Raw genomic sequence first — 26,690 nt, 5'->3', positions numbered from 1 at the left:
GGGTTTAATGATTCTTCAAAATCAAAAGTCCATGAGTAACCATTACATGATCTTAAAGTGAATAGGTACAACCTATGGTGGAATGGAGTCCGCCAGGATAGTGAAGAGGGAAGCATGTTATAGCGTAAAAAGGGAAATTATTATATGACTCGCGTGATGAGCAGTCTAACACGATGATCTTAGCCATCCAAGGACACTGACAAGTATCTTAATAAGATGAACCTCCAAAATGCGAAGGTAAGAGAAAATTGGTAAAAATGTGTAAATACGATAGATGTGAAAGGAAGGGTATTTCCTTCAAAGTATATAAGTGTTCGTCAACATGAGTCCGTCGGTATTAGGCGAGTACATCAGCATTCTGTGTGACGAAGCGAGGCAATGAAACATATTTAGATTTTAATAATTCATGGGTAAAGAGGTTGCCAGGAATAGGAAAGTTCGCAAAGGACCCTTTTAGGAGAGGTTTTCGCAAAGGACTATTTTAGGTAGAGAGTCCACTGGGGATTTATAGAGAGAGGGGATGCCCATCAGGATTATATAGCATAGAAAAGTCCATTTCGGACTGTCAAGTGTGAAAGTCTACTGGTGACAATCTAAGAAAGGGGTAGTATCAGGGAACCATCTGATATTTGGAATTTTGAATGTTCGGTTTAAAGTGGAAAAAGTCCTATAGGACTGTCTTATAAGTGCAAGTCTGCAAAAGTAGGTGTGTTTAATCATCATCCAAATCTTAGAGTTAAGGTTGCGAAATAGAATAAGGTTAAATAGATTTTCCTTAAAAAGAAAGGTTCTATGCAATAGTCTGAGTCCTAACAAGGTAATTTTTAGGTAACACAGTAAGCTCATATTAGATCAATATGGAATGAAGAGGTTAATGTAAGCGTCTATAGAAATAGTGAGATATCTCCAATTTTGCCTGTAGTAGTCACCAAATTGGACAGGCACGTATGTGGATGTCTTTAATAAAACAAATTAGGAAAGATGATATGAGAATATGATATGAAACGAGACAATGTCAAGTTCCAGAAGAATTTGTTATTTGGAAGAGTACACTTATGACCAACCAATATTTTCGCCAACTATTGCTAGAGAACATAAGGCAACGACTATGCCAGAAAAATCGGCAGAACTACCTAAGATACTCAATTTTATGTTTTTATTTTATTCTTAAAAATACATAAAGCCTTTTATGAGTAGTGTTGTACAAGTTATTACTAAGTTCTTTAAACTTATAATGGTTCTACCTTGTGTGTAATGTTAAAGATTGACTTAGGGGTCGTGTGAAGGGATCAAGCCAGATCCCAAAAATTCACGCGATTGGCAGTGAAACTGTTTCATGTGTATAAAGGGTAACGCTTAGAGGCTACACCTCGAGGATTGGGCTAGCGTATGGTTTCAAATTAAGTTTAAAGTTGAAATATGTGTGAAGATTATGACTTAGTACAACAAATTGATTATAAAATATTAATTTCTTGAATAATACACAATTTATTTAAAGTTAATTCTTGAAAAATGCTGATAACTAGGTTTTTGGAATAAATTGTATGGTAAATGTGGGTCCATATTTCCTTGTTGTCTAAATTTATAATTAAAATAAGTTCGAAAGGCAGATATTGTAACTTGGGTTAATTGTGACACTTGGTACCCAGACCTAACGATCGGGTCGGGTAAAGGGCGTTACAACAAATGTGTTTGGGAAAGGCAAGGTTAATGTTGAGGCAATTTTTTAGTAGTCCTCAAATTAATGCCATCTGGTAGTGGCATTGTCTACTCAGAAAACTTTTCATGTGTAAATTTTAGAATTTTAGCAACAAATATTTTTGGGCTATAATTCCTATTATTACTTTGGACAATTGTCAATCCATCCTTAATATCCAAACTACACTAGCAACTTATCTTATAGATTTGTTTGGATTTAGATTGAAGCAATCAACATATCAAGTTTGATGGATTAGATCGAACCAGGCTAAACTAGGAAGTATATTTTGAATATTCAACACTTAACTTGAGCCATTTGAAGATATTCTTTATGCAGATTATCATGCTTATTTCGAAGGAAGTTTTATTGTAAAAGATATAGTATTTTAACAAGTTTCAATTTATTATACATTGTGGAGACTTGTATAGGTTTTTTACTAAACTGAGAGCACTTTATCTTATTCATTGTGGAACTATTTATTTGATTGTATTGAGTGAAATAATCAAGTGACTTGGTTAGTGTTCTCATTTTTCAAAGGGAAAATTTAGGGGGAGATATTTAGATCTTCGGCGCTACGGTGAGAAGTTTAAATTGCTGAGCATTAGAGATAGAAACCCTAGTTGTACAAGGTGTTATGATAATAAAAATTCTCTCTAGGTTAGGTATCACAAATATAGGAAAACTAAACTGCGTAAACATATTGTGTTCATAGTTTTTCTGTGCTCTTCATTGTTGGTGCCTAAAGAAGTTGGTACTGCTCTAAGCACTGGTTGTTTTCTACCTACAAATATCAATTTTGGACTCAACATTTATGCTTAAAATTACATTTAGAAAGATCATTGCTTTAAATGATGTCCTCCATGTTCCTAATATTCAAACCAATTCGGTTTTTGTTAGGTTACTAGGAAAAGTTGGGGTAAAAGTTTCCTTTGAGTCTTATAAGGTCATAATGACCAAAAATAATATTTTTGTAGGAAAGGGTTATTATAAAAATAGATTTTTTCTTTTAATTTTTTTTGAAATAATTAATGGAAAAGTTAGTTCTTTTGCTTACTTGATTGATTTATATAATTTATGGCTTTCTAGATTAATACATGTGAATATTTTTTAAATTAAAAAATGCAGAAACTTGGTTTGAATTCTAGTACTAATAATACTTGTATGCAAAAATGTGAAATATGTGCATAATCAAAATAGAATAAGAAAACTTGTACATATTAGAACTTTTAAGTTTAATTCATACAAGCTTAGGTGACTTAAAGCAAACTATGACAAGATGAGATAAAAGATATTATGTAATTTTTATTAATGATTTTTCAATATATACTAAAGTATGTTTGATTCGAAATACAAATAAAGCTATCAATATATTTTTTATATATAAAGAAGTAAAAATTCATTAAATAAAATATTAACAGTACAATTGGTTTAATGGAATGTAATAGAACTATAACGGAATAACTATTCCATAAGAATTGAGTAAAGTTGTAAGGGAATGTGAATAGTATAAAAATAGTTTGGTCAGGTGGAATGGAATGAATTTTTAATTGTATTCTTGTATTTTCGTTTAATAGAATAGGTAGTGTAATAGTACAAGAAAAGATGTTCAAAAGATAAATATGCCCTTTGATCACTATACCAAAACAAACTTTTCGCGGCGTTTTAAAAGAAAACGCCGAAAAAATCGAATAGATGGAGTTTTAGCGGCGTTTTTCAAAAAACGTCGCAATAGGTCGAGCTTTCGCGGCGTTTTTTGAAAAAGCGCCGCTATAGGTCAGCCTTTAGCGGCATTTTACCAAAACGCCGCTAAAAGGTTAATCAAAACGACGTCGTTTTACATGAGCTTCATTGGCAGTAGCGGCGTTTTCCCAAAAACGCCACTAAAATGTTAAGAAAAACGATGTCATTTTATATGAGCTTCATTGGCAGTAGCGGCGTTTTCCCAAAAACGCCACTAAAATGTTAAGAAAAACGACGTCATTTTATATGTGCTTCATTGGCAGTAGCGGCGTTTTCCCAAAAACGCCTCAGTAGATCAAACTTTAGCGGCGTTTTTGAAAAAACACCGCTAAAATGTTAAGAAAAACGACGTCATTTTATATGAGCTTCATTGGCAGTAGCGGCGCTTTTTAAAAACGCCGCAATTGCTAAATATAATATCATATATTTTATATTTGTTTGAATTTATTTTTAGTAGGGTTTAAATTATAGGTTTAACATTTTGTTAAAGCCCACTAATACTTGCAAATGATTAACCTAAGTCTATTTTAAGTCCAATCATATTATATTTTTAATTTTTGTAATAATTATGTCATTTTAATTTAATATTTTTTATTTATTTAATTTTTTATATAGTTATCTTAATATTATTTTAATGTTTATATTAGACTACTATTATACATTTAGTATAAATTTATTTTTTTATAAATTATAAAATTACATAGTATATATATAAAATATTATGAAGTTGAAAACGGATTAGACCAAACTCAGGTATTAAATGTTTCAGTCTAACTTATTTTTTAAATGAATTTAAAATTTTCTATTTAAACTGATTTTTACATTTAATATTTTTATAGGTTTAGGGGTTATGGGTTTAAGGGTTTTGATTTAGGGTTGATGATTTATGTTTTATGATTTAGGGTTTGAGGTTTATAATTTAGAAGGTTAGGGGTTTAGGGTTTAAGGGTTAGTGGTTAGTGGTTAGTGGTTAGGATTAAGGGATATATATGCATGGGTTTAAGCTGGTTTATGGGTTAGGTGTTAGGGGTTTATATGGGTTAAGAGGATAGAGGATAGAGGCTTAGTGTTTTAAAGTTTATTATTTGGGGTTTAGTGTTTAAAGTTTAAGATCTTAGTGTTTAGGGTTTTAGAGTTTAAGGGTTATGTGGATATGGGTTAAGAGTTTAGGGGTTAAGGGTCAATGGTTTATGAATTATGTTTTGTGGTTTAGGGTTTAAGGGATAGAGGCTGGGGTTAGGGGTTATGGTTTATGATTTATACTTTAGGGGTTAATTAGGGTTTAGGGTCTAGTGTTTGGGGTTTAGGGTTTGGGGTTTATGGTTTATGGTTAGGGTCTTAGCACTGTTCAAGGATTTAGGGGTTATGCTATCAGGGTTTAAGGTTAGGGTTTTAGCCGATAAGCAATAAGATTTTATTTTTAGTGTTTTAAGGTTTAGGGTCTAAGGCTTAGGATTTAGGGTTTAGGGTTTTAGGGTTTAGGCTTTAGGGTTTAATTTTGGAATTAAAAACTTAAAAAGTTAAAATTTAATATTTTAGTTACAAAGGTAAATAAAAAATTTTAAAAAAAATGATAATCTCAGCAGGAAAATTTGAAATAAAAAAGCATAGAAAAATATTTGTTAAAAATGAAAAAAAATATTAAAAATGAGCTATAGTGGCGTTTGTAATAAAAAAAAAACGCCACTAAAAGTTGACCTATACCGGCGTTTTAAATAAAAATGCCGCAAATATTTGAGTTTTAATAGGTTAAACGGCGTCGTTTTTATTTTCATACTCTTTATCCCCAAGTAAGCCCCGATACTTAGTATTTTTTCCCAAAACAAAGTTTTCCCTATACCCTTAGTTTCCCCAAATCAAACCCTAAGTTGCTTTCCTCCATATTTCACCAATTCAAGGCCTGAGCTTGGTGTTTCTTCTCAATCAATCTTCCTTTCTTTTTTTAACTCTCTTTCTCTCTCAAATCCTCGATTCCACTTCACTCTCCAGATCTCCCCAGGTAATATTCAAACCTTTCTTACGTTTTTTTTAATCCTGCTACTTTCATGTCATCACGAAAGATCCCAATCATGACATTGCTGTTCTCCAAGCTGAGCCACAGCATAAGTTCAATCCTCCGCTGTCAAGCTCGACTTATTTTTCAGATGGTTCCTTAAGCCGAGTTCCTGATTCACTTACCGAATCAGAAACAGTTAACTGGAAGGTTATTGCCGCCAGAGATTTCGGCTCTGCTGAACTTGTTAGTTGTCTGGTACTTGACATATAGGTGAATCAAGCACCATGTAGGATGCAATTTATGATATTTATTGCCTGGAATTTGTAGAAATGATGTTAGGGAATTCTAAAGTAGATAATATACCCTGTCCGGAGGTTCAGAATTGGGGATTGTCATTTGTCTGTGGTTCACCTTCGGTCATGTTACCGGATGTTAGTATCTAATGCAAGGATCCCAGTCGATTTCAATGTGTAGTAAATAGCATTGTAGTAAATTAAAGGAAATTCTATCGTCTTGATTATAATATGAGCATATAGAGCTTTTATAAGTATACAAGTTCATTATTAATTCATTTTCCACCTTTCATTATTATCTCAGTAATGCCTAGTTGTGCCAAACTTCACAAAGAAATGAAAATCAAATGGAGATATATATACACACACATGAAATGAAGTTTATTGCTTGGCTGCTAATTTACTTCAAATTTGGTGTCTTTCTTCCTCTGTAGCTTATGGCTAGTGCAAATATTTAGATACAGCTTTCCAAGCAATACATGTTAGAAATATAAGCATAATCCTGTTACTTTCATTTATTTTCATAGGGAGTGGTGGTTTTTTTTTCCTTCACTGGCAAACAGAAGGTCAGGTAACTTTAATTTCTAAGTCTCTGTTTCTTTTAATTTCTAAGTCTCTGTTTACAAATACAAATACATAAGTTTATGTTCATTGTTGAACGTATGGCGTTCCATAAAGGTTAGGCTGATTGGATGGTGCTCTCGGTTTCCTTGGTTAAATATTTTGTTTCTTTTAATGGTATTGAGCTTGGTCCTATTTCTCCTCACAATGGTCTTTATTAGGGTGACTTGATTTCATTGTATTTGTTTATTTTGTGCACAAAGGGCTTCTATTTTTTTTTTATCATTTTATTTCTTAATTCCCACCTGTTATTAGCAAATATAATTAATATTATACCAATCATTAAATGTTGTTTATTTTTAGAACTCATTTGATTGTTTTGTCGACCAAAAACAAACTTCTATTCTTCAAATGCAATGAGTAGGGAAGTCTCTCGACATTATTAGAGATCAATCCCAAGCATCTCCAAATAAACCCTCAAGAAAACATTTCCAATTCAATCAAGGTAAACATTGTCTTCCCTAACATTTATGTTTCTTTCAACATGTTTTTCCTTTTATGTAATGCATTACTTAATGTCTATAAACTATAAACTATACAATAGACATAAACTTTATGAAAGAATTAAAGCTTTTATCCCTATCCCTATTGTTAAGAGAAATTCGTGAGCATCGATTAAAAAAATTAATCTCTATAAACTATACAACAGACATAAACTTAATGTTAAAATTATAACTAACTCGATAATCCTACCTTAATGTTTATAAATTGCTATTATTAATGTGAGCAAAAATTCAATTGAAATCTATTAAGTTTTGTTGATGTTGAGTTCAAAGCTCAATCGAAATGAGTAAGTTGGTTACTTATTATTTATTAAAATTTATAATCAAAGCGGGGATTTCGCTTATTATATATTATTTTCAATTTGTTTTAAATATTTATAATATAAAATGAACATATGACTTATCAATTTTAATTTATTTTAAACAAGAAAATTATTAATTTGACCAAAATCAAGTGGATTTGATTAAATTGGTTAAAACCAAAGCCGATGGATCAATTACTACTGAATGTTGATCAATAGGTTGATTATGTATAAAAAACCGAATTAACCAGTTTCATTTAATATTGGTAAATGTGAACAAATATTGTAGTGATTCCTTGCTCTTTCTGTAAAAGCCGGTACATGAGTTTGTAATGGTCTTAATCTTTTAGGTCTTAATGTTCACCTTATATTAATTGTTAATATAACTAAGTTTGCATCTTTGTAATTTTTATTTTGTTATTAAAATAAATTTAGTGATAACCAATAAGTGGTTGAGTGTGGACTTAGACATTGGACCAGACCTGATTCTTGTAGCTTAATTATTATTTGAAGTATGAATAAGTATGAATAAGTTTTTATATTTGGTTCAACTTAATTATTATGTGATTCAACTTAAGTATGAATAAGTATGAATTAATTTTATTACCATGTAGCTTGCTTGTCCATTAAAATTACAACAATAGTTGACCTTCTCTCCAACCTTATTTTAAATATTTTAAAGATTCAAAGTATATAGGCTGGAAACCTGACGGGTTGCCTTATATCGAGCTGTAAGATATAATGGATCCTTCCTAGGTGTAACAACGCCACGTATGATGAATCTTAAAAAATTCAAAAAGACTTAAAAAAAGTTCTATTGAGCTCATTTACTATTGAATATTTATATAACCTTAATTTATTTCCAATTTACTTATAAAAATTAAACTACGATTCTTTTTTGATATTATTATATTCAAATTACTATTTTTATATTAATAATGTTTGATTTTAATATTTAATATTTTTAAAGGTATTTGTATAAAAAAAAGATTTCAAAAAAAGTTCTATGGAGCTTATAAATAATTCTATCGACCTTAAAAAAGATTTAAAAATTTCAACGACTGAAGGGCCACTTATAAATAATTTTATCAATACAATAATATTGATCATTGTTTAAATATATTATAATATAAAAATTAAACTACGATTCTTTTTGATATTATTATATTCAAATTACAATTGTTTTATATAAATAATGTTTGATTTTAATATTTAATAATTTTAAATGTCTTTAAAAGTTATAACTAATTTTTATCAAAATAGAATTAATATTGATCATTACTTAAATAAATTAAATAACTCATATAACTTACATAATTTACATAACAACTTACATAACTCACATTACTTAAATAAATTACATAACTCACATAACGTACATAACAACTTACATAACTTAACTAATACATGTAGTTTAATCTAATAATTTCCTTAAAAGCATATAGTTTAAAGTTCAAATTTCATAACTTATATAAGCTACATAACTTACATAAAACATAAATATATATCATATCAAGACTTACATAATAAACAACTTACCCGTGTAACTTATTGCCAACTTTAGACTTCAACAACTACGAAATGGATAGGACTTGGATGAATTTCTCAAGGGCAAGCAACGAGTATCAAAATGGAGTGCAATCTTTTTAGATTTTGCATTTCACAATTCAAGCCAAGAGAATATGATTCTTTGCCCGTGTAAGAAGTGTGGCAATATCTATTGGCATTATCGTGAAGTTGTCTACGAACATCTAATTGTTGATGGCTTCATTCGGGGGTATAAAAAATGGATTTTCCATGGAGAGTGTACACCTAGTGGAGCCTCTTCGACAATTAATCCAGGTTATCCTTATAGTGGTTACCGTCAGTATGTTAGAGAAGATGACATGGAAGGTATGTGCGGGATGCATTTAATATGCGGAGTGAAGGTTTCCAATCATTTCCACCAAACTATGTTGCATCTGATGATTATAATATCGGTGGGAATACTTTTATGGAAATGAGAAGAAGTGTACCGAATGAACAACCGAATGAAGAAGCGGCGAAGTTCTACACGTTACTTGGTGAAATGAATGAAGAACTTTATGAGGGATCAAAATTTTCGAAAATGTCATTCTGTATTCGCCTTTTCCACTTAAAATGTTTGGGAGGGTGGACCGGAAACTCTTTGACAATGCTGTTAGAGCTTTTGAGAGAAATGTTCCCGTTTGCAAAAATCCCTCAATCATGTAAAGACATGAAGAAAGTGATAAAAGATTTGGGCCTTGGGTACAACAAAATTCATAGTTGCCCAAATGGTTGCATGTTGTATTGGGGTGATCGGAGAAATCAACAGTCTTGTCATGTTTGCGGTAAATCTCGTTGGATGAATAGAGATGCAGAAGATGCTAATGAGGATGAATATGGGCCACAGTCAATAAGGAAGCCAAACAAGATTTTGCAATATTTCCCGCTAATCCCAAGGCTTCAAAGGCTATTCATGTCGTCAAAGATAGTCGAGTTTATGACGTGGCATCATGATCAACGAACAGATGATGGATTATTAAGGCATCCTGCAGATTCTTTAGCATGGAAATCATTTGACAATAAATTTCCAAGCTTTGCAAGTGATCCTCGGAGTGTATGGCTCGGGTTAGCATCTGACGGATTTAATCCTTTTAAAATCATGAGCACCTCGTACATTACTTGTCCTGTGGTCCTTGTTCCTTATAATTTGCCTCCATGGCTCTACATGAAGCAATCTTCTTTGATATTATCTATGATTATCCCCAGAGAGAAAGGCCCCGGAAATGATATTGACATATATCTGCAGCCACTTATTGAAGAGTTAAAACAATTATGGGTGGGTGTTGAGACGTATGATGTATTAAGAAAGGAGAACTTTTACCTACGTGCTGCTTTGCTGCGGACAATTAATGATTTCCCGGTATATGCGAATTTATCTGGTTGAAGTACCAGAGGACGTTATGCTTGTCCTTGTTGTGCTGCTCAAACGTGTTCACAGTGGTTATATAATGGGAAGAAGTTCTGCTATATGGGGCATCGTCGGTGGTTAGATGAAAATCATAGCTATAGATTTCAGAGGGCTTTATTTGACGGTACTGAAGAGTTGAAAGAAGCTCCTGAGCAGACCATTGGATCTGAAATCTTATTCATGTTAAAAGATATGGATTTCAGTTACAGGAAGCTGAATCAACCATCTAACAGGCAAACAAATAGACGATCGATGGATGAATCTGATGATGAATCTGACGAGGAGGATGACCCTAATGAGGAGGACTTGTGGAAGAAAAGAAGTATTTTTTTTAGTTGCCTTATTGGGAGCATCACATATTACGCCACAATCTTGATGTGATGCATATTGAAAAGAATGTCTGCGAGAACATCATCCAGACAATTTTAAACGTCGATGGTAAATCAAAAGATAATCTTCAGATTCGACTTGATTTAGTTCACATGGGAATTAGGCGTGATCTTCATCCCCAAGTACGTCCTAATGGAAAATATTGGTTGCCGCCTACAATTTTTTCAATGTCAAAGGAAGAGAAAGAAATGTTCTGCACGGTGTTGAAGGACATAAAGGTTCCGGATACGTATGCATCAAATATATCTCGATGTGTAAGTCTTAAAGATCGAAGACTATATTCATTAAAATCACATGACTATCACATCTTGATGTAAGATCTACTTCCAGTTGCTTTACGGTGCTGAATGTCAAAGAAGGTAACGTCCAGTATTATTAAACTGTCCAATATAATGAAAGCAATTTGTGGCAAAGTTCTGAATGTTGAAGAACTTGAAAAAGTACAAGATCGAGCCGCTTTGACATTATGCAATTTGGAGAAGATCTTTCCACATTCCTTCTTCACAATTATGGTACACCTTGTCATTCATCTCCCTCATGAAGCAATAATTGGTGGGCCAGTTTTTTATCGTTGGATGTATCCAATTGAAAGGTGCTAATTTATTTCAAAGGCATTCCACCTTTATACCTATAGTTACCAGTTTTGATAATGTTGTATATGGTGTTTAGGTTCCTAAGTAAATTGAAGTCTTATTGCTGTAACAAGCGTTATCCGGAAGGATCGATTGCTGAAGGCTACTTGGCAGAGGAGTGTATGACATTATGTTCTAGATATTTAGAAGATGTTGAAACAAGATTGAATAGACCAAGTAGGAATGCCGGACTCAATGATCCTAGCTTGGCCGAAATTTATTTATTTCAAAGTTATGGAAAACCAATCGGCAAAGTTGAAATTGCAGAATTAGATGACCGATCTTGGATACAAGCACATAGATATGTTCTTTTCCACCACGATGCACTTGAACAATTACGCAAGTAAGTTCTAGAATATGATAAATATTCATCTTTTTTTGATTTGTTTATTTTTTAACAAATTAAACATGTTTTTAACATAGTGAGTACAAACAAGTCTTAAGATTTCATTCACACTCACGAAGATTACAACATCGCGAGAGTAATAGGTTATTCGCAGAATCTTTTCATGAATGGTTAAGCCAAACGGTATGCAACTCAACATTTTATTGACAAATAATAATGTTTTCTCATAACATTTACAATTACTCAATTTACTTTTGATTCAATAGGTTTGGAGTGGGAATATCGTTAATGACGAAGTTAAATGGCTTTTCCAAGGTCCGAATCGAGTAGTAAAAAGATATAGTGGCTTCATCATGAATGGATTCAGATTTCATACCAAATATCGCGAGAGATTGAGGAGAACTCAAAATTGTAGAGTAGTTGTTAATTCTTTAATTACAAGTTATGCTAGTGCTAGGGACAGTAATCATGTCAGGGAAATATGGAGTATTACGGACTTCTAACCGACATTATTGAGTTGGATTACTATGGAAAATGGAAAGTTGTCTTATTTCGATGTGATTGGGATGATGCTAATACTGCTCGCGGAATTAAAAATGATCATTTTGGTTTTACAATGGTGAATTTCTCTCGATTAATTCACACTGGAGAACATTTGATAGACGAGCCGTATGTATTTTCTTCTCAAGTTAAACAAGTTTTTTACTCAAAAGATCCAATTGATGAGGGTTGGTACGTTGTACTCTGAAACACCCCTAGAGCCTTATTTGACATGGGGAATGGAAGTAGAGATGACATTGTTGAAAGATCAGAAACTTTGCCTTTTCCAGAACAAAACTTAAATGAAAATACCCCTAGTACTAGTACACAATTTCAATGGGTTCGTCAGGATGTGGACGAAGATATTTACGATTTATGATGTAGTAAGATTTTATGAGTTTTTATTTGTATGTAATGTTATAATTTTAACATTGGTCATGTTATATAATTTAACTATTTTATATTTACTATTGTTGTTATTTCTTACTAAAATTTTAACTATTTTATGTGTTGCAGGAAAAATGCCTAGAAGAAGATTAAGAGATCTAAATATTGTACAGAATACTACAAATTCGGAAGAAGTAAGTACTGAACAGCAGACAGTTGTTGGATCTTCAAGCGTGCCGGAGACACTTGACGAGTCTGTGGAATTTCAAAGTAATGTTAAGTTTATTTTACAAATTGTATTAAATTTTATTACTGATTTATTTTTAAATTTCAATATAGTAATAATATATTATTTTTCAGCTGAAAATGGTCGGACGCGCAAAGGTCGAGGACGTACGCTCCTAACAGATTTATATAACTTAAATTCTATCGAGCGTGTCAAAGTAACTAGAAACAGCCATGGTCAGCCTGTTGGACAAGAAGCTCGACTTTTAGCAGGCTATTTGGACATTATAGCACGAAATGCCAATATGTTGCCCATCAACTACGAATCATGGCATAACATGCCTGATAGCAATAAAAATTAAGCTCTCTCTAATATTAAGGTAACAAAACGTTAATGTAATTTATAATACTTTGGTTTAAGTTTCATTTATATTTACTCCCTAAACTTGTGTTTTTTAGGAGAGGTTTGCTTTAGAGGTCTCTGATGCCTATATCAAGAAGGCATTGGGTAAAAAATGGAGAGACCATAAAAGCATTTTGAAAAAATAATATTTTAAAAAACCCATAAGCCTCGAAGAAAAATTGCAAAATGTCCCACCGGGAATGCTGAGGTACCAATGGGAAGATGCGGTTCGATTTTGGAATTCGAAGAAAGGAGAGGTATTATGTACTTGCAAACTTTTATAAATTTTTTGGTTTATAGTGTTTACTATATACGTAATAATAATTTCATTAAGTAGGACCGTGAGCGAGTTAGAACAAGCAGCAGGCAAAAACAAAAATTTACGCACACGGCAGGATCGAGAAGTTTTGCTTGTGTAGCTCAGGCCGCGGTACTATGGATTTATTAATTCTATCAAGTATTAATGACTTTTTACTATTAAATAATATTTACTACTATATTGTAGGAAGCCTCGTCTGGTCAAAAAGTTGGACGCCTTCAGCTTTTTGACATTACGCACAGGAAAAAAGATGGAACTCCGATGACATCTGAGGCTGCAGAAATTATGGTATATTTACTTAATAAAATTTGATTCATTATAAATATTTATAATATTTAATTATAATGTTTTAATTCGTCGTTTTTATTAGTTTAATTTAAATAATGTTATGTTGTATTCCTTTTTATTGTATATTTCGTTTCTAACTCTTTAACTGATTTATTAGGAGAAACTAAAAGATAAGAAGGCAGAGTATGAAGCAACTGCTTCGATTGATAGTTCTGTTAATTTTGAGGATATTGATAACATAATTATTAATGAAGTTTTGGGTCCTGAAAGGTATGGTCGGGTTAGATTTCAAGGATCTGGTGTTAACCCGACCCAATATTTTGGATCCACCTCGCACCAATACATGCCTTCCGGGAGTCAAAGTCAAGTTGAAGTTCAGAGGCTAAAAGATCAGATAGTTCAGATACAAGCTAGCACAGATGAGTAAATTTCTCAACTTAGAGCGGAGGCAGCAGGGCGGGAGGCGGAGGCAGCAGCGAGGGAGGCAGAGCAGAACAGAAAATACAATGAACTCCAGCTACAGCTTCAGTCTATGATGACTATGTTCCAGCAATTTCAAAATCCCTCATCTTAGACATTTATTTTCTTGTAACTTTTAACATTATTGTAAGAATATTTTGAATATTCATTTACAATTTATATAATATATTTTTCGTATAATTTTGTATTATTTAAATTTGCGGGTTTTGGTTGGATTTCATGGTATATTTACTGTTTTTGGTTGAATTTCTTGCAGGAGGGTTGGATATAGGTGCAAAAATAGATATTGCAAAACTGGGCAAATTAGCCGCATTTTTTATAAAAGCGCCGCTAAAAGTCTTGGTCTTTAGTGGCGTTTTATCCGCGAAAAGTCCTGGTCTTTAGAGGCGTTTTTTAAGAAAGTGCCGCTAAAGACTAGGACTTTTAGCGGCGCTTTTTTCAAAAAAACGCCGCCAAGTTTAACGGCGTTATATATAGCGATGTTTTTTGCGATGCCTGGGAAAGCGCCGCTAAAGGCAAAAAAAAAAAAAAATGCCGCTAAAACTCTATTTTCCTGTACTGGATAGATTTGTTCTTTTAAATTTTTTAAAAGAAATGTTAAGATTATTAAAAACTAATATATTATTTGATATATTTTTAAATATAAAAATATCTAAAAATAAATAAATAAAATGATTGATTCCTGTTGTATTGTTTTTCTCCTTAACGATATAACGATAATAAATCTAAATCAACTCAAATTCTTACTGGTTTTTATTTTAATCATCATTTTCCTATTGACCCATTAATCTAAAATAATCTAGAAAAAGAAAACACACCTCCATAATTATCAAAATCCACTACCATAAGTTTACATAAGTAACCATTATAATAAAAAAATGGTTAATATCTTTTAAAGACATATTATGAGACCATAAACATTACAAAAAACCCAAACCCTAAAATCAATCACTTGTCATGCTTATACACCTATCAACAAATCTATAAATTTATAAACACACTGACTAATAATAGTAACTAATAGTTAAATTAACTCTCCAAAGCAATAAAACCATTCCCATTGTTGACTTGCAAACCAACCCAACATCATATTATTACCTATTCCATTTAATCGCTTCAACTACAAGCAAATAAATAAAAACGTAAGTTTGATAAAAATAATTTGCTAATTTTCATATGCCAATACCAAAGAAACAAAGAATATAGAACAAAATTTTATAGGAGTTACTTCTTCTTCTTCTTCTTTTTTTTTGAAAGTAAAAACATAATCTAATTAATGAAGCCAAAGAAAAAAAAAACCTCAACATTACATGGCCTCATCAATCCCGAATCACAAAAATTGAACTTAACATACACTAAATTCTCAACAAATACATGGACCCCAAGAAATAATACAAATTCAAAGCAAAATCCAGCTTATGCAACCTAGAATATTTTACTATTGCAGCAACTTGTGAAATTGGCAATAATAAAAACTATAACTTATATATCAGTCTCTATTGTTTTAACATAGAATCAACGGCTTCCTTTTTGGTTACCAACTCTGTAAGGTTGTTAAAGTCTTTATTATTCTAAAACTCTAGTTCCTACTCGCAGGAATATTCATTTGGGTTGAATTACTTGATATGAAAGAATAAGAATTCTATAACATAACCAAACATATAAGTTAATACAATGGTGTTACAAATGCTTGCCAAAGAAACCAAGATAATTAACCAATGTATCTTAAATCTACCAAATGTACATACCCAAAGCGACAATTGTTCACTATCTTGTTTCTAATTAAACCACCACACATTAATACAATTTTGGAAAATGCAAAAGGAACATTTATATAATCAATAGAAACTTTGAATCAAATTCAATGTTAACTTAATGGATTACACTCTTCAAAAGTTTGGGCATGTAAACATAACATAAGTTAAACTTCAAAATCATCTAAAAGCTCAATCATGGCACCTAATCTTATTAGATAGCAATGTATGAGTTAACACTATAACCTTTTCAAAAGTAAAATCAACAAGGGTACAATTTAGTCTCCCTATTATGGCTTCTACTTCTAGAAAAAGTATGACCATGGTGTGTTGCATTAGAAAATGAGCATTTCTCATATAGTTTCTCTAAATGATCAAGTAACATGTAAAATAAAAAATAAAAAGTCAATTCCTAAGTATCCAAAACAAAAACATGCACACAAAAAATAAAATAAAAACAAAGTAACCCACCATCATAGTGATTATAGATCAAAAAATGATGAGACCTAAGAAATTAAAATGGAAATTTGAATAGCATTGAAATATCCACAAGCTCATCGACACAAAAGAGAATGATTAAGATGGAGATAGGTTCTAGATTTTTTTAAGAAATGAAACTATCTCATTTATTTAAAAAAAATCTAAAAATAGAAGAAAAAAAAAGCGAAAAGAACTTTAGAAATAACTTATATGAGAAATGAAATTGATGGAAGAAATTTAAAACGATCTAAAATTCTTGAATTTCTAAGACCCAAGCAATAAAAAAGAGATGTAAAGATCTAGAGAAAATGGAACATGAAACAAGAAAAAGGAAAAAAAATATTGAACTTTGAAAAATTGGGTTTTGTTTATTTCAAGGATTTGGTTGTGTTCTTGTTTTTAAATTTTTTTTTCTTTTTCAATTTTGTACTTTTTGTTTAGTTTTCAATTTCATATTATTTAGAAGAGAAAGTTTGAATGGAAGAATAAAGCTGGAGAAAAGGAATCAAATAATAATGTAACGGATAAAATTGAAATATTAGCTCAAACTGTATTCCAAGCATGGTTGAATACACATTCATGTAACAATCCGATTTTCAAAAGTGTTGGAAATGGTGATTTTCAAAATCTTGTCCATAAATATTATTCATTAATATTTACAAGTTATTTTTGATATTATATTAAATTTTGATATGACGATTTTTTAAATAAATAGTTAACTAAAGTACAAGTGTAGTGACCCTAAAGTAAGTGTTTCAGAAAATGAAGAATCGGGACTTCGTTTCTGTAAACTAAGCCCATAAATATTTTTATTACATATTGACGAAGTTATTAAATAGGTGAATTGAATTTTGGAAAAGTAATTTCGTCGAACTAGTGACAAATTAAGGTACAAGAACTAAATCATAAAATTTATAAAAGTTAATCGCTATAGACACTTTTTAATTGTTAAAGGACTGAAGTAGTGATTTAAACAAGATCTAAAATAGAAAATAAACCATTTTAGTACTTGGTGGATGGTTTGGTATGAATTTTTTTAATTAAAAAAAAATTAAATTATATTTAAATTATTATATGTAAAATAGATTAAAACAAAGATGATAATGGAAAGAAAGAATTCATTTCTTTCTTTTTCCCTATACTCGAAATAGGAGAAAAGAAACATAGAGGAAACAACTTAGGGCTTTATTCTTTTAGACAAAATGGTAAGCTTTAATTTAGTTTCCTTTTTTTTGTAATTTTTATGTTTTAAAATCTTGGGAGCTTGATTTAACTAACCCATGTATTAATTTTCGTACTTGTTAAAGTTCATAAAATATGCCATTGATGAATGCTTGAAGTTTTGGTGTTAAATTGTTAGATTTGAAGCTTAGATACGAAAAAGAACTAATTTGTAAAGTGAAAATTGTTAGTTTTTAACTTAAAGACTAAAATGCAATAATTTTGAATCTAGTGTGAAAATTTTATAAATAAAATTATTAGAAGGTTGTAAAAGGATGAAATTGATATCGATTTTGAAATAGAGGCTCGAAATTGAAAGTTATAGCAATTTCGATTTTAGGGACTAAATTGAATAAAATGTGAAACTTTAAGAAAATTTTGTAAAATGAATATTTAAATGTCACGTGCATATAATTAGTTGATATACGGTATTTGAGAGTGATAAATTGAAATTGATTATCTTATAGATTAAGATTTGAATCGAGTTGAGGATAACCGAGAAAAAGAGAAATTTTTTTATTAGTCTCTGCAATTCATATTGTTTGCCAATTTTGACACGTAAGTTCATATGGTACAATCATATTTAAATTTTTATATAACTGAATTATTTGTGTGAATGTTTAATTATACTTGGAAATTCTTTACGATTTAGTACGAAACGTGAGTTATGAACTAATTTGTAAAGTATTGCAAATGTGATAATTATAAACTTGTATGAAGTACTGAAAGGATATGAAATGTGTTATAGTAGACAATATGTACATAATGATGTTACAGTGATATAAATGTTACGAATTCAGTATTAATGCCCACGTGAACTTATATTACGTTTGGTTCATGTAATGGAATAGAGTTATAATCAGTAATTTAATTGTTTGGTTGAATGAAATGGAATAGAACTGTAATAGTATTCATGTGTTTGGTTGAATGAAATAAATGTTCTAATAGAATAAAAAAATCTAAAATGACTAGAGTATCCTTAGCAAAATTTTTTTAGATAGATGATTATTGTTATTATTATTAAATTTTAATAGGATTATTATTAAATATAATTTAATAAAATAAAAATATATAATTTAATAACATTCTTAATATAATTATTATTAAAATATGAATTAATAAAAATAATAATATCTAATATTAGAAAAATAATATATAGCCTACTTTATTAATTTTAAACTACAATGCATATTTAATGTGCTAGAATATCATTAGCGAAACAAATAATTTAATTATCCTCTAAACTAAACAGCAAAAGATTAGAAGTAATGAATAGCTTAAGAATTATATTTTACATCCAAACATAAAGTTCATACATTAACAAAAAGTTACTTGATGTCATTAGCTTATATATCATAATCTATATGTTAAATTTTACAACATCAAAAAGTTACAACAGTCTGTGTCATTCTATCATGTCATTATACCATCCAAATATTACATATACAAAAAGTTACCAAAACATTACCAACACATTCATGACTTTTAATGTATAGAAATAAATCTTCACACTCATTCCAATCATACAAAAGAAGGTAGACTTAAGAAAATAAGCATTTGCGTTAGTTAGTTTGGAATTTTGCTCGGTGCAAGAAAGCGTTCATCTTTAGTTAATCCTTCTACTTCCTCTAAGGCCAGATATAATTTTTGGGCATTTTCTTGAATGAGCATTTGTGAGTTCTTTTGAATTAGCACTTCTGAGGCAACACCTATATTTAATTCAGGGCCAATAGTCCTTATGTTTTCCTCTAATAACGTGGCAACATCAATAAGTGAAGTAGAATAAATTTGTTCACTTACATCATAATTTTTTCTTCTTTGAAAATGTGGAATCATCTTAGTTTGGCTTCGACGGATGCAATTGTGTAGCCAAGATATCCATCTCATCCAAGGAAACATCAGCTTCATCCTCAACATCTATTTCTTTAATAATATCAACAGTTGTTTGAGCATCTTTCCTAGTGGCTCGATCTTTTGCGTATATGGAAGTAAGTTGGTCATAATAAGGGAAACTACGATGTCTAAATTGACTAGCTTCTTTATGACCTTATAAAAAGGAAGGAACCTGCATTTGATATAAGTTTGGTCAAAACAAGATAATAAAGGCAAGAAATAATTCTTACACTTATATATGAGTTCCACACAGCATCTTCAGCAACATCCTCTGCATATGCTTGTCCCAACTAGAGTCGCTATTGTCTTTTCTTCTGAGCATGTCGTAAACAACTACCCATTCCTTTTTCAATGTCCTAATCCTCAGTTCAAGCTTATGTCCAACCTTCAGCATTGTATGAGGTAAAACTTTTTCTAACATTCTTTCTAGTTTATTTAAATAACTGACCTTGAATCTCATATCTGTGCTAAAAGTTCCAACATTGTGCAAGTCGACCATGCAAGCAACCAAAATAACATCTTCTTCTAGAACAAATTTTTTTTAGGTTATTCGAGAATTTTGGGAAGAAGTTGTAGTTTATTGTGAAAAGCCTTACATAATTATCTTAAGAAAAAATACAAATTAAAATTAGGTTTCATATTATGAACCAGAGGGTAGAAACTTTATAAAATTATAACACATGATGAATCAAAAGAAGATAAATTAAAGTTGTAATTTTAACAAGTCTAGTACAATACATTAAGACAATACAAACAACACCAAAGTTTCATAGACTAGATACATGAAATAAAAAAAAAATTTAACTTTTTACTATGTTTTAATAAACCTAACTAATTTCTAAATGCTTGTCATTCATAGAACATTTGATTGGTTATTTCCATCCTCTAAGTAGCCCATGCATCTAATGGATGATTATTTACGATATTCAAGTCATCGTCCTTTATCACATTACTAGTTAATCCTTCTCCGAACTCTAATTTAATAGGATCGAGACTCATATAGTTTCGAATAAAATTATAGAAAAACAACATGCAAAAATGATTCTATTGTACATCCTCACAGGATAAAATGATGGACTCTTAAGGATTCTCCATCTAAGTTTTAATAACCCAAAGTATCTTTCAATAACATTGTGCGTTGAAACATGTTTCATATTGAAAAATTCTTTTACAGTACTTGGTTGGTGACCCTAGCACCATTCATTCAAATGATATCTTTGTCTTCTAAATGGTGAAAGAAAGCCCTCACAATTTGTGTAGCCAACATCAACTAGATAATAACAACCTATAAAAGAGAAAAAAAATTATTTATCATGAATAAATTTCCCAAAAAAGTATTATCTTAAAAATTAATTTAAAATCCTTTAATTTTGCAGTTTACCATGAGAAACTTTTAGTCCATATCTCCTATTAATGACATTACGAAGAACTCATCCATCAACAACGAAACCTTCCCAACTAGGAAGAAGATAAACAAGTTGCATATTAGGTGTACAAACACCTAACATATTTGTTTCTACGTCACCTTTTCCTATTCGATATCTAGGTTTATCAACTTTTGGAACTCTAATATTGATCTAGGTTTCATCTAAAGCAACTAAGCAATTTTACAGAAATAGTTTAAAAATCTTGGGTTAAGATACTATATTTAAATCTAAATCAAGTGAATTATGTACAACCTATCTTTGGAACCCACTTTAATACCTTGAACCATTTCCACCTTGGGTCTGTAGAATTAATTGTAATTGGTTTTGTCTTTTAAATAACAAATATTGTAAGTGCATGACAGTTCTAACACCCTATACTAGACCTAATTTACTAGATCCAAATTTAGGATGTTTCCAGACTTAAACACTTAACAAAAATTTTAAAACAGACGAAGACTTTACTGAACGTACTACTTTCCTATTTAATTTTATTTTAAATTAAAGGTTTTGTAGATTAACGTTTGTTTAGTTACAACTGATTCTTAATAAGTGTACGACAATATCACTTAAAGCTTCATTAAAATAGTCTCAGTTGTCGCGTATAATTCTACTTGCCATTAGAAAACATAAGTGACAAAGTGTTCCTTTGTATGCATAACATGACTTTGCGATCATCCACATTGGTGCATTCTTGGCTTGGTCCCCTCTGGCAAACTGGTTCACTCAATAACCTGTATTACAAATAAACATCCATAAATTCAATAGAACTTACTAAGTCTCAACTACTTGTACCTTTAAAAGATGATGTTGGATTCCTCGACTTAAAAGTTCTGGACCTTCTTTCAGACTTTCGAGAATACATTTCTGATTCTTGGTGGATACCAATATGCTTGCCTCTACACTTGAACACCCTATAAATGATCCATCTAATTGGCGAATTACTACTTCAACCCATAGTTTGAATCCTATTTCACTATCCCTTTGAAGATAGTAGTTGAATACATTTCCTAAGGTAATATTCCTATGGCTACTCCTTTTTGACTGACTCCCTTACTGACTCTAGTGATCAACAAAAATAGTTCACACCAAATCTTTCATTTAACCCAGACAAACATACTTACTCGGATGAGTGTAAGGTTTTGATCACCTAAAATAATTCCATATAGCTTAATACATAGCGTGAGGATTCCTAGGTTTGGCGGACTCTTACACCACTGTGCCACCAGTTATGACAAATACACCTTCTTAATGGATTACTAAGGTGAATTCCTTAGTTGGATACAATGATGAGAACTCTCTCATAATCTAATCCCGAGACATACCTAGGTTACATGATAAGAGTGGTCTAACCAATAGCCATGTAGGCGTTACAAAATTTGTCATACAATTTTTCCATACAATAAACCACAAGGACTTTTCTGGTACTTCGCTACAAAGGCTTTTCACAAGATTAGCCATAAAGGCTTCCAAGATAATATGCCTGAAACACCCCAAATCCGGCCTAGACGTTATGGCCGAATCTGGCGGTGTCACATTGGAGTGCTTTTCGAAAACTAGCTCTTGCAGATGAAAACCTATTTGGAACTTTAAAGCCTCTTTGTTAGAACTCAAATTATTCCAACTATTCGTAGTTCATTTTAAATTGACATTACTTTTAAAACTCTGTTTGTTACAGAAGCATTTCAAAAGTGTTATGAAAACGTAGTGTTTTGGAAACAGTTATCGTTTTGGAAAACCGTGTTCTACTTTTAACAGATATAAATCATTATAAGAAAAAATCCCCAAATAAAAGCTAGAAAATTAGAGAGGACTTGTTATATAATTCAAAACCCAAAACGAAATCTAATAGAAAATGAACGGCAAATAAAAGAAAACAGGAGCAGTAGTGTGGCCATCTCCAAGTCTCTCACAGCTCCGATCAGCCTAACGTTGGGGATTACCTGCGCAGTCAAAAGAAAGGGTGAGTTTACGAAAACTCAGTGTGTAATCCCCTATCAGTCGATCAACATACAGTGTACAATGGCAGTTTGGGACTGAGCCCTATTCAGAAACAGTACAGCGTGGGCCTTAGCCTAATACAGTAACTAAACAGTATAGTAATGCAACCCATCTCAATCCAGCCAACACACCACTCCGTACCACCAGCACACCATGTGAGGACAAAGTCGACCCACCCAGCCAACACACCATTATCGTAGCAAAGCTGCCAATAATAATATCGCAGCAAAGCTGCCAATAATAATATCGCAGCAAAGCTGCCAATAATAATATCGCAGCAAAGCTGCCAGAAACAGTAATGCAGCAAAGCTGTCAGTATCAGTATATATGGTAGAGCCATCATTAACGGTACATTTCCTTCTTAACAGAAATCCAACCCCATGCAGAATTTCATGTCATAAATCATACGTGTATGTAGAATGTCATGCTCAGAAAGAATAGTCATATCATAGCACAAATCAGTCATTTACCCTCGAGGGGTAAAATAGTCATTTTACCCTTTAGGGGTATTTTGTTCATTTTACCAGTTTTGGGGTATAGGTACCCTTATCGACCCATCAAAAGGTCTACAGTCGCCTCGAGCGACTCGTGTAACCCTAATGGTCCTAACAGTGTAAATTGGCCCAAGGCCAATTATGCGGCCCAAGTAGGCCCACACGCTCGTGTGGCCTATCGAGCCTAAAAATCACCACGGCCATGCGACCTACACAACCCAGTCCAGTAATTACCATATATTGTGGAATTTATCCGTGTGGAGCCCACAAGCCCATTGGGCCACACGGCCCATTTCGGCCCATCGTAGCCTAGAACGGCCCAAACCCATGAGAATGCTCATGGCAGCCTCTACAGTCGAATACCTGTGTTTCGTGGGCTTGGTTTACCACATGTGCGTTTGCACACCCATGTGGCCAAACGAGCCATTCTTTTGTCTTTTTAGCTTTTCGACTTTTGCCGTTCTTCAGTCTATTTAGTGTGTGAATACACACCTGTTTGTGAAATCGAGTGAACCGCTCATGAGCTCAAAGCCTATATTCCAATAAAACATACTGTTAGCCTTCCAATCATTACGGTTCACAACATTAAATCCCCAGACTTTCAATTACTACTAACCTTGATTGACAGTAATACAACCTATTACCCTAATATCGTTGGCTAGAACCAAACGAACGCTCCTTGTCGAATACTTGCATAACAACAGATCTTGTTAGATAGGATTGATCACAGATGTGGCTTAGATCCACAACATCAAATTACAATCTACAGGGATATTCGACCTAACCCAACAGTAAGGTAGCATTCTTACCTTATTCGATTAATAAGAGGAAGGGGTAAGTTGCTTCAAGGCCACATGCACTACTCCACTCCTCGAGGGACCTGACAACCCAACGAGCCACATATCATAGGGAAAAGATTATCATTCGGCAATCATGAATAGAATTGAGGCATTCGGTTTAAAGGAAGAGGATGAGAAAGAACAGATTGATTGAGAAGAGCCAATATGAACACTTACCGTTCTAGTTAGGAACTGTAACGCCCCGTACCCGAGACCGTTGCCGGAGTCGAACACGAGGTGTTAACGGACTTAATTCATTACTTAAACAGCTCATACAATTCATTTTAAAATTTCCAGACAAGTTGGCTAACTGCATCATAGTCGCTTTAAAAATCATATCTCGAGTTCTGAAACTCAAAATCCAATTCCGTAAATTTTTCCTGAAACTAGACTCATATATCTATCTAGTAATTTTTTTATATAATTTTTGGTTGGGCCAATTAGTACAGTTTATTAGTTAAAATCTCCCCTATTTTAGGGTTTGACTACTCTGACCTCTGTTATTACGAATCAGATATCTCCCTGTACAGAGCTTCAATGACTATGCCGTTTGTCTCTAATAAAACTAGACTCAATAATGAATCTGTACACATAAATCATGACTTCTAATTATATTTGTAAAATTTATAGTGAATTTCCAAAGTCAGAATAGGGGATCCAGAAATTGCTATGGGCCTGTTTCACAAAAATTTAAACATCTCATAAAACATAGCTCATATACCTGTTTCACTTCTTCCATATGAAAATAGAGTCATCAAGCTTCGATTACATAACTTATTCATTATTTAATTCCATTTCTACTATTTTTAGTGATTTTTCAAATTCACGTCACTACTGCTGTCTGAATCTATTTTATGGTAAATTTTACCTATTTCATGGTTTCCATGGATTAGCTAGTAATTTGACATACATAACACCAAATATGATCATGATTAGCCATTCCAATGGCTAATCATTACCAAGCATTTCCATACCACTCAATAACCATATCATAAGACCATATATACAAAATGATTATAATGCTATATATGCCATACTCAAAATATACAAGCCATTATGCCAAGATGGTATACGGATAGTGTGAGCGAGCCTCCGACCGTTCCCGATTTCCGAGCTGACTTGTCAAAACTACAAGGAATGAAAAGGAGGGAGTAAGCATAAATGCTTAGTAAGCTCACATGCAAATAGCAAGTAACACAACTATATACGCAAACATAAAACATCATTTGCATAATCATCACCGAGACATTCATATCACATTTTCATTTATCATCTTACCATATTGTTGTTATATCGAGTTTTCAACCCGAGGGTTAAGTACATACCTGTTCAAAGTATTCATTTCACAACACTTACCAATACGTCCCTTTCATCTCGAGTATTCCTCCATTTGAGTAGAATTTTACCCGTTGAACACATCGGAATATAATTCGGATACATGGAAAGTTTGCACATAAGTGCCACATATGTAGCCAAGCTACCATGTAACCCGCCCATAAGTGAACTCGGCCTCAACTCAACGAGCTCGGGCGTTCGCATCCATAAGTGAACTCGGACTCAACTCAACGAGCTCGGATGCCTAGTTACATCTCTCGAACTCGGACTCAACTCAACGAGTTCGGATGCCCAAATATCCTAGTTACATGTCACTTGTATCCTAATCTATTCCTAAGGTTCAAACGGGATTTTCCTCGAACACATCTCCATGCCATCTTCCGTAAAATACCAAAACCAATACTCGGTAGCATTTTATATTTAACAAATAATTCACATAATTTGCATTTTATTCGAAAATAATCACAAAGCATATATTTCATGATAAAAATCAGCATATCATATAATTAACATCAATAACTTAAAAATAACAATTATACTATATTATTTACACATGAACTTACCTCGTATGCGAAAATGGCTACTTTTACCATTTCGTCCACAACTTGGTATTTTCCCCATTTTAGCCTGAATTTTAGTTTTCCTTGCTCTATCATTTAAAATATAGTCTAATTAGGACTCACATTATTCAAATTGACCCAAACTCATATTTTAGAAAAATTATAGTTTTGCCCCTAAACTTTCAGATATTTACACTTTTGCCCCAAAGCTCGTAAATTAATCTTCAGCGTATTTTCTTATGTTTTATGACATGCTGATCATTTTTCCCTTCTATGGTAACATCAAATTCTCACTCTAACATGTACTTATGACTATTAGGTATTTTTACCAATTAAGCCCTTTTGCTCGTTTTCACTTAAAACCGAGTAGTACAAGTTGTCTAACATAATTTAAAACCTCATATTCTATCATAAAACACCAAAATACAAAAATTTCACCTATGGGTATTTTTCCAAATATGAACCCTAGGTTGAATTATTGCTAGCATAAGCTTAATCGAGCTACCGGGACTCCAAAAACGTAAAAATCATTAAAAACGAGGCTAGAACGG

At 32.0% G+C, this 26,690-nt stretch overlaps 3 protein-coding genes across 3 annotated transcripts; all 3 read left to right on the top strand.

The window, feature by feature from the left end:
• The first annotated feature begins 5,240 nt into the window (after window positions 1-5,240).
• LOC107920335 (uncharacterized) lies at window positions 5,241-13,029 on the top strand. Its single transcript, XM_041074559.1, has 5 exons — window positions 5,241-5,438; window positions 6,256-6,294; window positions 6,714-6,794; window positions 12,553-12,693; window positions 12,784-13,029. The coding sequence occupies exons 4-5, from the start codon at window positions 12,558-12,560 to the stop codon at window positions 13,008-13,010; spliced, it is 363 nt and encodes a 120-aa protein (XP_040930493.1). The 5' UTR covers window positions 5,241-5,438; window positions 6,256-6,294; window positions 6,714-6,794; window positions 12,553-12,557; the 3' UTR covers window positions 13,011-13,029.
• On the top strand, window positions 10,739-11,713 carry LOC121204549 (uncharacterized). The gene is made up of 2 exons (XM_041074558.1): window positions 10,739-11,110; window positions 11,188-11,713. Exons 1-2 carry the CDS (start codon window positions 10,866-10,868, stop codon window positions 11,495-11,497), a joined length of 555 nt encoding a protein of 184 aa, XP_040930492.1. The 5' UTR covers window positions 10,739-10,865; the 3' UTR covers window positions 11,498-11,713.
• Window positions 13,030-13,251: 222 nt separating the features above from the next.
• Window positions 13,252-14,313, top strand: LOC121204548 (uncharacterized). Its single transcript, XM_041074557.1, has 3 exons — window positions 13,252-13,308; window positions 13,557-13,658; window positions 13,816-14,313. Exons 1-3 carry the CDS (start codon window positions 13,252-13,254, stop codon window positions 14,083-14,085), a joined length of 429 nt encoding a protein of 142 aa, XP_040930491.1. The 3' UTR covers window positions 14,086-14,313.
• The last annotated feature ends 12,377 nt before the right edge of the window (window positions 14,314-26,690 follow it).

This window comes from Gossypium hirsutum, chromosome A08 (assembly GCF_007990345.1).
Source record: "Gossypium hirsutum isolate 1008001.06 chromosome A08, Gossypium_hirsutum_v2.1, whole genome shotgun sequence".
Lineage (NCBI taxonomy): Eukaryota > Viridiplantae > Streptophyta > Magnoliopsida > Malvales > Malvaceae > Gossypium > Gossypium hirsutum.
This window is presented reverse-complemented; position numbering and strand designations above follow the sequence as displayed.